We start from the raw sequence: 13360 nt of genomic DNA, 5'->3' as shown, positions 1-13360 counted from the left end.
ACTCTTCTTTTTCATATTTTATACTTAAAACACTTCAACATGGAATCAAGCAAGAATTACTTTAAGGTTGCAACACGTTTTTCACCTACTGTACGTATTACAGAGAGTATTGTTCATAACTTTTTGAAGACCGAGTGCACTCTTTCTTTCAAGAAAGTGTTACCTTAACCGGTTGCTAGAAGCAATAGTACCAAAATTGGCAATCGGCTGGCTTGGGTCGGACAATGGTCTGCAACAGATATGAATTATTTTGAAAACTGCGTTTTTTGTAGATGAATCTGCTTTCAATATCAACATGCATCCTTCAGGTGGTTGGGCTGAGAAAGGAAAACCAGCTATTGTAACTACTCCCTCTACGAGAGCAGTATATCATACGATATTGGGTGCCATTTCTTCTAAATTTGCTGTATCCATGGAGCTTCGAAACCCCAAAGAGGAATGGTCTAAGCACATCAAGATCGATTTTCACAATTGCAAAAGAAAAGCGCCATCTAGTAACAAAAAGCTTCTGCCTAGAGGTGCTGATACTGGCCGTTACCTTGTATTTCTTGAGAAAACTATGGATGAGGTAGACTGTCTCCCTGAGAGGAAGGGCTATTACATAGATATGGATAATGGGCCCATTCATACTGATAGAGAAATAGATGAACTTATAACTAGGAGAGGCTATAAGCATATTTATCTTCGTTTAGGAAAGGGGGACCTTTAGGTAAGAGTAGTATAACAACAAAGATAAAGAAACACTGTTAGAACTTGATACCTCTTTATTAAATTAAGATATAACTAAGATTAAGGTTTTAATAAATTCTACATGTAAAAGGCGAGAGTATTTATAGACATGATACGGATAAAGAATTAGGACAGATTTATGATCAATTCGACAAAATCAATGATTACTATTTCTAATTATTTGTTTAGCCTGTTCCTAGCTTGTATTGTCAATTATGCTATTGGGATGGTTTCAGATACAGTGCCTCACAAAACCCTTCAAGTGTTTTGGTTTTTTTCGTTTTTTGCTTGTCATCGAGTATTAAGTACAGCAATTGGTAGCATGCCATACCTCATGTGAAAGCCAGGGTGATAGGGTACTTGGATGATGTTTAAACTCCGAGTTTCATGTAATGACCGCGGAGTAACAACATTTTAAAAACAGGTACACACTTGAAGGGTTTTGTGGGATTTTTATTTTATAACAATTAATATCTAGTATGACCTCCTTTTGCATTGCAAACTGCTTTAATACGTTTAGGCATACTTTCTATGAGTTTTTGGCACTCATTCTGAGTAATTGACTCCCAAACGTTCTCTACTCTTGACCATAACTCAAGCATTCCGTCAGGCTGCTTTTCATACTGCAATAAGCGTCTTTTCAGAATTGACCAAAGATTCTCAATAGGGTTTAAGTCTGGAGAGTGAGAAGGCCATCTTAATACAGTAATATTATTGTTGTCCAGCCACTCAGAGACCTTTTTAGCAGTATGGATACTAGCATTGTCTTGCTGGAATATAATATCTTCTTTTTCAAATCATACCAATCAATCGTTTTCATTAACTCATCTTCCAAAATACCAATGTAAAAGTCAGAATTAATGCTTCCCTTGATATTGGATAGGTATCCAACACCATGCCATGTTAAACAGCCCCACAGCATCAATGAGCCTCCTCCATGCTTGATCATATGCTGAACCTGAAAGTCTTTTAATTTATCGCCATTGGTCCAAGTCCATTGTAAACCATCTGAACCAATTCTATTTACTTTAGTTTCGTCGCTAAAAATTACTTTTTTCCAATCGTCGATGGTCCACGATAGATGTGCACGGGCAAATTCATATCTTTCCTTCATACGGTGCTTCGTCAAAGGTAGGACTTTAGGATTATGAATTGCTGCATAACCTGAATCTTTTAAAAAACGTCGTATAGTCTGTGCACTGATATTTTCACAGTCTTCCAACAGCTTTCTAGAAGCATCTGAAGCATTTTTGTAATTGCCAGAGTTGAAATTTCGCAAGATTCGCCGACCCAGTAATGTCGAGATTACAGTGAGTTAAAAAACGGTTTCAGTGTTCTTCCTAAATATGGTTCTGCTACCACTACTACCGATATACTTAGTAAAATGCTATATTTTATACATCATATGGAAGCACTAGACCTAGTGTATCATAAAATATAAAAATAGTATTGCTTTTTTAATACTTGCTCACTAAACCTTATAGAATTACTACAGTCGGTGCACTGAAACGGTTTTTTAACTCTATTCAGAAAAACATAAATAGCAATAAAAGTTATGCAGACTTCATTTTTCATTTATGCAATACATACAGAAATAAGTGACTAGAATGACGCTTTGCATTTATTAAAAAAACGAGTACATAAACACGTTATTTTATTAATAAACGCGTAACAAATTTCGTCCTTTTTCATTTAACATTTTCAACCCAATCTTTATTAAAAATGACTCGCTCTATTTCCCAAGACACTCAAAATAATTTGAGAGTGCTGCTAGAGCCCGATTTGTCTTTTGAAGAAATTGCTGATCGTTTGACTCTCTCTAAAGCCACTGTTCATCGATATTGCAAAAAATGGAATATCCAAAGACCCGAAAATACTGGCGGACGACCTCAAATCTTAACTGAAGCAAGCAAGTCCCTCATGAAGAGAATGGTAATCTTAGGACAACTGAAGTCTGGTGTTGAGGTCTTCGATTATGTTAAGGCCATTTATCCAAGGTTGACTTATAACACCACCCTAAACGCCTTAAAAAGCCTAGGATTCAAAGCCCGACCCAAAAGAAAGGTACCTCTTTTATCAGCAAAACACAGGAAAGCACGTTTGGATTGGGCACTTGCTCATAGATACTGGACCACTGACGACTGGAGAAAGGTTATCTTCTCTGACGAATCGAAAATCAACGTTTGGGGTTCTGATGGAGTTGAATTCTACTGGAGTCTGCCTGGAAGCCCATTACAGCCTCATCATGTAATTCCAACCGTAAAACATGGAGGAGGAAGCGTTATGGTGTGGGCTTGTATGACTTCCCATGGAGTTGGGTATATCTGCGAGATATACGACGGCAGAATGACTGCACCGGATTATATCCATATCCTAAAAACTGAACTGGCAGACACCCTTGCTTACTACCGATTGGGAAATGGTAATTTCATTTTTCAGCACGATAATGATCCAAAACACACTGCCAAGATAACAACAACTTACCTTAAAGAAGAAGCAAGATACCCAATGTTGCCTTGGCCCTCTCAATCGCCTGACCTGAACCCAATCGAGCACATGTGGAGACATTTGAAGTTGAAATTAGCTCTATATGAGCAAAGAGCAAGAGGTGTCCATGGACTATGGGAAAGAATCAAAATTGAGTGGGAAACATTTAATAGGGATGTTTGTTGTAAATATATTGATAGTATGCCGGCTAGAGTTCAAGCTGTAATAAAAGCTAAGGGTGGAAATACTATATATTAGTATTTTTTTACCTAGTTAAAAAACCGTTTCAGTCATTGTCTTTTTTTAAAATGGCCATTGCTCAAGATGTACTTCATAGATTAAGATGAGATGTACATTGCTTTGTTGCAAAAAAAGTGGTATAATAACATAATAAAAAAGAACACGTGTATTCTAAACACTTTTTTGAAAAAAAGGATAAATGTGTGAGTTTCAATTTTACTGAAACGGTTTTTTAACTCACTGTAGGCATGGTCTGCCTCCATTAGTTTTTAACTCTCCCAAATCGTTGTTTTTTCGAATTTTTGAAACTGTTCCAGTACTAACACCAGTCGTTTTTGTTATTTCTTCACCAGAAACCCCTTCTTTAAGAAGTTGAACAATTCTGTTCTGAATGTCATTGCTAATTGGTCGCATGTCACTTAATTGGGTAATGTTAAAAAAAAGAGCAAAAAAAATATAGAAAAATGTAAAAAGCAAAAAACTTTTACATAAAACATTAATAAGCCACACTTTTGTGACGTTTATGATGATTTTTACGACATTAACTTGAGATTTTTTAAATCCCACAAAACCCTTCAAGTGTGTGCCTGTTTTTAAAATGTTGTTACTCGCGGGTCATTACATGAAACTCGGAGTTTAAACATTATCCAAGTACCCTATCACCGTGGCTTTCACATGAGGTATGGCATGCTACCAATTGCTGTACTTAATACTGGGTGACAAGCAAAAAACGAAAAAAACCAAAACACTTGAAGGGTTTTGCGAGGCACTGTATAATGCATGTGAATTATCATTTCTGGAATATCATGGGTAGAAACAAAGCAAAAAAGGTGGAAACTAATATAGAACGTAAACAAACATTGGTTCATATCTTGCAATATACATATGTAGATAGCAAGTAACTTTTAGTTTAGAAAATATAATGCTAAAATACGAATACTTATGGAAAAAGAAGAGGTTAATATAAAACTGTAGGTATTAGAGACAATTGTTATCTAAGCTACAGTTAAGTATAAAGCTCTTTTTTTTGGTTATTTTTTTTTTATTTAGCTATCTTTATTAATAAACTGTCCATTCCTTAAATTCTTAATCGTGGGTACTATACAGGATTGTCTGATGACTAAATCTTCACGATGGCAATGCGAACTATATAACTTTCTCTTCTATTTTTTATATGCCTTAGCTTATTCTTCAATGTCATTGGTCCTATGACGTTAATTCAACGAAATAAACTTGCATGGATTTTAAAGTATCTTTTTCATATCTTTTTTTTCCATTTTTGTTATTACTCTACTTTGTTAACAGTTTTTGATACTTTTAGTTATTACTGATATGCACCATGTTTTGAAAACAGAATAGCCGAAGCTAAACCAACTCAAAAAGCTAATCATTACAAAAGAAGGAAAAGCAATTTTTTATTTTGTAGTATGGTATAAAGTTGGATGTTGTATAACTTTTTGTTTCTTGCTTATAATAGACTCTAGCTTTCTTTACTTCAAGTATTGTGTTTTTTTTAGCCAACCAAGATATTTTTGACTAATGGCTCACCAATTAGAAGAAAGGTTGTTTATGATTAGATTTCAACATGTAACAATCCTTACCCTTTTTTTTTTTTACATGTACAGTTTCTTGCCTTTTTTTCTTACCTTACCTTGGCACCTTACTTACTCTATCTGTAGTATACAATTTAAGTGTATAGTCAACACCATACCATGCTGTAGACCAGTTTGTCGCAACTATACATAATTGTTCATCCACTGCTTTTGTATACTGTACTTGAAGTGTTGTTTCACATTGCATTTGCTATTGACATTAGGTAAGATTATAATGTATACACTTTAGATAAATTGAGCCTTAGCTAATAGCGTATTGTATAGATCATATGTTTAAACAGGATGAAAGGTATAATTTATTTGCTTATTATTTTTCTCTTGACTAACTGTTTTTATTCATTAGATATTAACACTCTCTTTTATTTTGCAATAACAAAAGCGTATGAACAGACTATAGTGATATCAATGATAACAACAATAGCGATAGAGCATTATTGAACCCAATACAATACACGAGCATGCACTGAGGAAAGATAGTAGTGATTGTATAAGGCAATGAATATTTACTATCAAATTATAAGAAAAAAACAATCCTGGTACATAATAATGAAATTTTAAGAATTTAAATATTAATCATCTTGTTGAATGTAGATTGTAATGAAGATTGTCGAATGTAAAGTAGATTGCAATGAAGGCTGACAAATGTAATTAAATCTACTAAATGAGCTGCATTGGATATTATCATCGAGGACAGGTAAGCAATGGCTTATGAATGCATTGGATTCGTTCATCCTTTATTATTTTATTATCGTTATTTTTTTTGTTTTTCTTTAATTTTTATACTTTGGTATAAATCAAATGAAAAACGTACACTATGAAATACATAATTAAATAAATAAAGCATTGTATTATTAAATCATTTAAACCTGTCCATTTATATTACCCTATACAACGATAAACCTACCCATTTTACTGGATATATATGCCAAAAGATACCACCTAGTATGTTCGATTTCAAACTCCTCGGCCTTAATTCTTCTTGCCTAAGTCAAATACTTTGCTAAATTCAACCAAAATAGCAAAGTAGCTCCCACTAAAAAAATTGCTAAGGTGAGCGGAATGCGATGTTTTTTTGCGCCGTAGTGTTGTATCTTTTACAGCAAAAGTTTTGATTTGAGTTTCGGAGAGCAGCGTATTCCTTGCAATTATGATGAGTCTCCTAGGCATTTTAAGAATCAGCGTGTTGCTGGGCCTTTGTTAGTATACACTTTGTCCTTGACTGGAACCCAACGGCTGTCTGGTGAAGACTGCGCCGACGCTAACGCAATTGCTTCAATCAGGGTACACAACTTTTTTACCAACTGTTGTAAAAAAATTTCGTGACACCCAGCTTTCTGCCGAGGCAAGGCAAGAAAAGGACAATTGGCACTTCAGGCCACGATGGATAAATCATGATATTTACGGTTCAATCGGCGCTATAACTACATTCCAAATATGGAAATATATATTTTTGGTCATTGCGCATCGATTGGTACCATTTTCGTTTTCCAATTCCGACTATTTGTTGTAGATATCTGCGCTTGAAAATAGGCGGTATGCAATTTTTTTGGGCACGCTCTATATCAATGACTTCTTTACAGATTTTAATAAGGCTTTGAACATTTGTGTAACTATATGGTCCAACAATAGGTGTTATAGCTTTGCTAAAATATCTGTATTTGATGAAGAGAAATATGTTAAAAACAGCAATAAAAAAATAGTAATTTCGGAGATTTTAGCGGAGATTTTGCACAAGTACTTTAATCAGTTAGAGCTTATGGTATGCAAATTTTTACTAAAAACCATCGAATAGAAACAATTTTATGTGACCCTTAAATTTATAGCATGTCTGCACTTTTTTTATGATTGCGGAGCGAATATTTGATTTCACACTCCGAGACTTTGGGAAATGACTTATCCAATAGTACGCTATATTGGGTAGAAGTTTGAATGGAATCTGAAAAATTGAATTTTGGAGCTCATCTGGCACTGTAAGCATCTGATTTCCTCAGCTTGCCCTCATTTACTTTTGTGAAGGATTAGCAATCGACAACTCCTTTGTATGTTTCTTGAATTCTAACATTACTGATGTATGGCAGTTATATGAAACATCGATATGGCCGCCAAAATTTTTGCGACCGATTTAGGGTTCTTAGCGTATATGCTATAACAAGGATGTCTTGCAAAGTGGCATCATCCACTGTCCGAGCATGCATACCAAATGGAAGCTTATTTCTAAGCATCTTTTGATGAATGTAATATAGATACTAAGTTTTTTAACTAAATAACATCATTGATATTATGTAAGGATCACATTGCTTCCTCGATTCTTAAAATATCGTTATTTCTTCATTATGGTTCAAACATTAGTCGTAAAAAAACTAATTGTAATTGTTAAGATAATAGAAAACAAGAGGTAAAAACAAAAATAAAGAAACAGTTTGTGAACGTTTCGAGTCTGATCTTTATTTCAGTTTAAGTTAAAGTAAAAATTATTCTAATTGAAGGCAGATATTTATATCTTATTGAGTGAATGACTTGATATCTTGCATTGTAAACGTTCTTCTACTCTTTCAGGTGCTTTATCAAGTGTCATCTCTATTTATGATTATGAAAACTTTTCATTTGTTCTTTTGTATGTCTGTCATAGATTATCTTTTATTCTGGGAATTCCTCACTGATTTGAATAACGTTATTTTACGCGTTATTTCAATTACGTGAAAGATTAGCAATATTCCTGACATTGGATTGGATTTGGTTATTTTAGTTGATACTTCTTCTTATCAAAGAACTCTCATGAATACAATACATATTTTAAAAGAACATGTTTAATTGGAATTGATTGTATGATCTTATTTAAATAAACTTGTATTTTATTTTATTTTAGTTATGATCTTGTATTAAGACTTATATTTATCAACGCTAACTACAATCAGTTACTGTTCTACAACAGTAATAACCTATATACTGTTATATAATATCGTGATATTATTCTTGAATATCATTTAAAAATATTAATGCTTATCGTTTTTATAATGTTTTGTTGATTACAAATCTATTCTTAGTTAAATTTAAATGTTCTAATAAAATGTGTTATTCTCATTATAATTTGAATTAAAAAAAAACTGTAAATTATTTTTTATTGGATTTGGTACATTTCTTTGCTACTTTTTTTGTTTTTCGATGTGTGTTTATAGTTCATAGTGTTATGTTCTGGTAAAGGTAATAACAAAGATAAACCAAAAGAATACTTTTTGAGACTGAACTTTATTTAAGACAATCTTAATTGTTAAAAAGAAATCATTACAAAGTCTACTACTTATATTCTTCTATCAATTGGCGGGTAAATGAGTAGTTATGAGCGTAGATCCAATAATTGACACGTTTGATTGAAGAATGATCACTGAATCGATTATGAAAAATTTTAATTCGTTGTTTTTATAGATCTTATTGTTCTTTAACTGATCTGGGAGAATTGTCCCATCTTCAATGAGAGGAAAGATATATTTATATGAAATGCCTCCAGTCAGATCAAAGTTGACTAGGTACCTGATCCATTATTATTCATTTACGGAAATGATGAATAGTAAAGATCATGACTTATTTAGTATTCATGTTTACTTTATAGAATGAATCTAATAGTGATAGTTTTATATAAAAAAGAAGAAGAGTATATTTTATTTAATAAAGATTTAAATTATTATCTTTTATCAATTTTAATATACTTCTTTTAGTTGTGATTATTCAATGTCCGTTATGATCAGACTCTGTTTTACAACACATAGTAGGTGCAGTGAAAAAATCACAACAGTGAGTACTTTTTAGGCAAAGAAAAATTATAATTAAGCAAGAGCACATGATAATAGCGCTTTTGCTTTGCAAATTAAAGTTAGCATATAGTTATGCTGCTATTTAAGGTTGTCTTTCTGTAAGTGAGTTAATTTGAGTTAAGTTTGCTTATAAAGCTTAATTTAAGGTTGTGATTGCCTTGTAAGTTGTTGTTTTATATAGGGTTTAAGCAGATGTTTGATAAGTAGTGACCACCAGATCTTATGTGTAAGATCAATACGATGTTTCTTGATAAAAGTTAAAGTAGAGTAAAAAGTTTAGGTAAACAGGGACTTGTTAAAGTTTGTTATTTACTGCGTAAAAACATATGATTTATTTAAACTGACCAACAATTTCTTCACAAAAAGATGGGATATATACATATGTATGATATTTTTTTTTCTTTTTTGCTTTTCTTATTTTTTTTGACCATTTTTATATTTTCAACATTTTTTATCTTTTTAACATTTTTTATAATCTTTTATCTTTTAATTTTTTCTATTGCTATTTTTTGTTGGTTTGTGTTTTGAGTTGAGTGTTTTAGAGAAGTTTTTCTTGAAATTTTTAAAGTAAGGTACTGTAGTGACTACCAGATCTTTTAATTAAGATCAAATAAAGGTAAAGATAAAAAAAAATAAAGGGATCAGGAACTTTTTATGAGAAGGTTGCCTGTTTATTGAATAAAATATATAAAATAAAAATGTGAGTAGAACTGTACTGTCCTTTTTCTTCATCTAAATAGTTGGGATATTTATATTGTTAATTTTTTTTTCTTTTTGACTTTTTTCATTTTCTTGACTTTTTCACTTTTTTGACCTTTAACATTTTCTTGACTTTTTTCATTTTTTGACTTCTTTGTTACACCATTTTTTTGACTTCTTTATCACAACATCAACCCTCAAAAAGAAGTTCTTGTGACCTACAAAAACATTTCAGCTGTAAAATAAATAAAAGGGAAAACTTAATCAGTTATCGCAAAAGTATAAAATGGTCATTGGGTGGATTGAACTCGTGACATCAAGATTCAAATGAGCCATATTTCCAATTAAGCTATTTTGTAATTTCTGGAAAAAAGTGGTTTATAAACATCCAATGGACTTCCATAAATATTTTGAAGACCGTTAAACATGTTTAAAAATATTATATGGTGCTTACTATTTTTGAAAATTACCGATGTACCAAATGATATAAAACTAACTGGGAACAAAGGTGCTTCACATAAGAAACGCCCCATTATTCTAGACTAAATCGGGAAATATTCGGAACTTCAAAAATTAAACAGCGCCATTCGATTCTGCTTGCCTTATAACCTTAGTTTCTATTTTTGGATTGTTATTCTAGCTCCGCTATAGCTGTAGATATTATGATTTATCCATCGTGGCCTGAAGTGCCAATCACCCCAAGAAAAAAGACCAAGAGCGTTGGTAGCAGCAGACTGACCAGAGTAAGTAGTTTTTGCTTTAACACAATCCATATTGATATTATGAGCTGTTGTTATTTACCTTTTTCTTTTCTTTTCAGTAAGCATACAACAGAAGAAAGGCTTGCTTGCACAACAGGTACTTGTTCAATGAATTTGAACATTGTGAGATCTTTCTTCAGAAGGCGTACATGTCTGCTGAAGAAGATCGTACGGTCGATGAAGCTGGCAAACCTGAAATGTTTTTGTTTCGTAGACCCACTTGAAGAAGCAGAAAGGTCAATAAAAATTGGCGATATTGTGATATTGGTGAGTAGTTTGTAGTCGATTAAGAGTAAAAATAAAGTAAAAAAGGGAAACTGATAATCGATGAGACTCTTGAACCTCTTTATTGAGTGAAGACAGGAGGGAGAGCTCATTAAAAACAAACTACGTCTTATTTTATAAAATTAATAATTGAGGAACCGAAGTTGCACAATGTAAATTACTAAAGCTGTTTATGAGTACTGATGACTATACAGTGGGTCAAAAAACTGCACCAACGCAACTCAGTTTCTCTGAAATACCAATATAGCTCTGTCAGTTTAAAAGTAAACATTACGAAACTTGGAACAAAAAGAGTTAATACAGTTACTATTTATTGATAAAAGTTTCAAAATCAGATGCGGAGTATTGATCTAAGGAACACTCAGCAAAAAGAGGAGGTCGGTTGGTGCAGTTTTTTGACTTTTTTAATATTTAGTGGATCCACCCTTTTCTGCTAAGACTGCTTGTATTCAGTCGGGCATACTGTCTATATATTTGATGCATTATTCCTTAGTAAACGAATTCCATTCATTTTCGACCCTTTGCCACAGTTCATGGATGCTGGTCGCCCTATTATCATACATGCTTAGCTTTAACTTCAAATGATGCCATATATGTTCAATAGGATTAAGATCTGGACTTTGTGATGGCCAATCGTCAATATAAATCATGCCACTATCCTTCATCCATGGTGTTTTGGAGTTTGATCAATGTTTAGGATCATTGTCGTGCTAAAATACCGACGTTTCCCAGTTAAGACCATAGTACTCCATAGAGTCTTTTAGACTTGTACCAAGGATTTCTTGGTATACCTCTGAATTCATGGTACCATCATAGGTCTGACATGTGTATCCAGGTCCTTCGCTGGTTATACAAGCCCATAACGTGAGACCACCGCCTCCATGCTTCACAGTAACGTCGATATGGTGAGGCTGTAAACGATCACATTTTCTTTTACAGTAATACTTGCCACCATCGGAGCACCAAATGTTGATTTTCGTCTCACCAGAAAAGACGACACGTCGCCAATCATGTACTGTCCAATATTGATGCTTTTTTGACCATGCTAATCGAGCCTTCTTGTGCTTTTCAGTCAATAATGGCTTCTTTTTGATCTCAGCATAAATTACAACTGAATGTAAGATATTAATTGCCGATTGATACGACATAGGGTGTCCAAGCTCCTCCAACTTCATTTGCACATCCTTGGCAGTCTTCAAACAACCTGTGATCACTTGTCTCTTGATGTATCGACGTGTTGACTCTGCCACAATGCTCGGTATACCTCCTCTTTTACGTATTTTATCGTGTATCCACTTATTTGCATACCTATTAACGGTATTTCTATGCACTCCAACCCGTTTCCCAATGACTGCAGGATCAGCACTGTTCTCTAATAATGCTTTGATACTGTTTTGAATATCGGATGGAAGCTTTTTGGGCATTACTGATGATGGATGGATACTGACGATGTATGATGGGTTTGGGTAAAGTAGGAAAGAAAAAAAAGAAAATAATTGCAAAAAAAATTATTTTAGGGTCCCCAGTGTGACTAGGCATAGAGAAAATTAGATTAAATCCGCCAGAATTGTCTCAGTCCGGACATATGATACCAAATACCTTTTCATTTTAAAAGTCGAAAAACTGCACCAACCGACCTCCTCTTTTTGCTGAGTATTCTTTAGATCAATACTCCGCATCTGATTTTGAAACTTTTGTCAATAATTAGTAACAGTAGTAACTCTTTTTGTTCCAAGTTTCGTAATGTTTACTTTTAAACTGACAGAGCTATATTGGTATTTCAGAGAAACTGAGTTGCGTTGGTGCAGTTTTTTGACCCACTGTATAACTCGTAGTGTTATGTAGAGGTAGTTTTAAATTATATGATGCAGATCTTGAGTAATCTCACACGACATTTGAGTATTTAATAAGGAAAATACGACAGATATAACACTATAAAGTTGAATGTTACACTACCTCAAAAAATTGTTCATTTTGAACCGCCTTTTACACATTTCGTACTGAATCTGCTTCGCATAATCTCCAATCAGCACTCAACGTAAACCATTATGAAGCACTGCTTCTCAGCTATTTACTACACTGTAAGCATATCACGTGCTATGCGTAAAGGCTGGAAAATATCCAATCAAAAATCAAAATCAAAATGAACAATTTTTTGGCACTACGGCGCAAAAAATCTCCACATAACGCTTATTTCATCCATCCATCAGCAAAATAAAACGCTAAAAATGTCGAATTTAGCGAAATTTTGTTGCCTCTGTAGGCAATATTAACACGAGAACTAGCATATTAATGCTTGGTCCAGCATAATTAAGGCCGAGGAGTTTGAAAACAAATTCAATATAAGCTATCAAACACTTTCACACAACAATGTAATTGGATGAGGCAGACTTTAGTCGTTCTGTACATCAGCAGAGTATGGCTACGTTTAAACATGTATATCCAGTAAAATGGGCAGGTTTATTATTGTATAGGGTAGTATAAATGGACAAATTTAAATGATTTAATAATGCGATGCTTTATTTATTTGATTATATATTCAATAGTGTACATTTTTCATTTAATATGCACTTGAATAAAAAAAAAGTAGTACAAAAAAGTAATAGAAAAAAGCAATAATAGAAAAAGTAGTAATAAAAAAAAAAGGAATAATAAAGAAAAGGAAATAATAAAAGAAAAGGAATAATAAAAGAAAAGGAATAGTAAAAGAAAAGAAATGAAGAATGAACAGAAATAA

At 33.1% G+C, this 13360-nt stretch overlaps 3 protein-coding genes across 3 annotated transcripts; 2 read left to right on the top strand and 1 right to left on the bottom strand.

Moving 5' to 3' along the window:
• Positions 1-39: 39 nt before the first annotated feature.
• RO3G_16700 (uncharacterized protein) lies at positions 40-713 on the top strand (the record flags this gene model as incomplete). The annotated part of the gene is made up of 3 exons (XM_067671284.1): positions 40-106; positions 273-568; positions 693-713. The coding sequence occupies 3 exons, from the start codon at positions 40-42 to the stop codon at positions 711-713; spliced, it is 384 nt and encodes a 127-aa protein (XP_067527385.1).
• A 1738-nt stretch (positions 714-2451) lies between these two features.
• Positions 2452-3474, top strand: RO3G_16699 (uncharacterized protein; the record flags this gene model as incomplete). Its single annotated transcript, XM_067671283.1, has 1 exon — positions 2452-3474. One exon carries the CDS (start codon positions 2452-2454, stop codon positions 3472-3474), a length of 1023 nt encoding a protein of 340 aa, XP_067527384.1.
• Positions 3475-11333: 7859 nt separating this feature from the next.
• Positions 11334-12047, bottom strand: RO3G_16698 (uncharacterized protein; the record flags this gene model as incomplete). The annotated part of the gene is made up of 1 exon (XM_067671282.1): positions 11334-12047. One exon carries the CDS (start codon positions 12045-12047, stop codon positions 11334-11336), a length of 714 nt encoding a protein of 237 aa, XP_067527383.1.
• Between the last annotated feature and the right edge of the window lie 1313 nt (positions 12048-13360).

Source organism: Rhizopus delemar, genomic scaffold (genome assembly GCF_000149305.1).
Source record: "Rhizopus delemar RA 99-880 supercont3.21 genomic scaffold, whole genome shotgun sequence".
In the NCBI taxonomy this organism is placed as follows: domain Eukaryota; kingdom Fungi; phylum Mucoromycota; class Mucoromycetes; order Mucorales; family Rhizopodaceae; genus Rhizopus; species Rhizopus delemar.
This window is presented reverse-complemented; position numbering and strand designations above follow the sequence as displayed.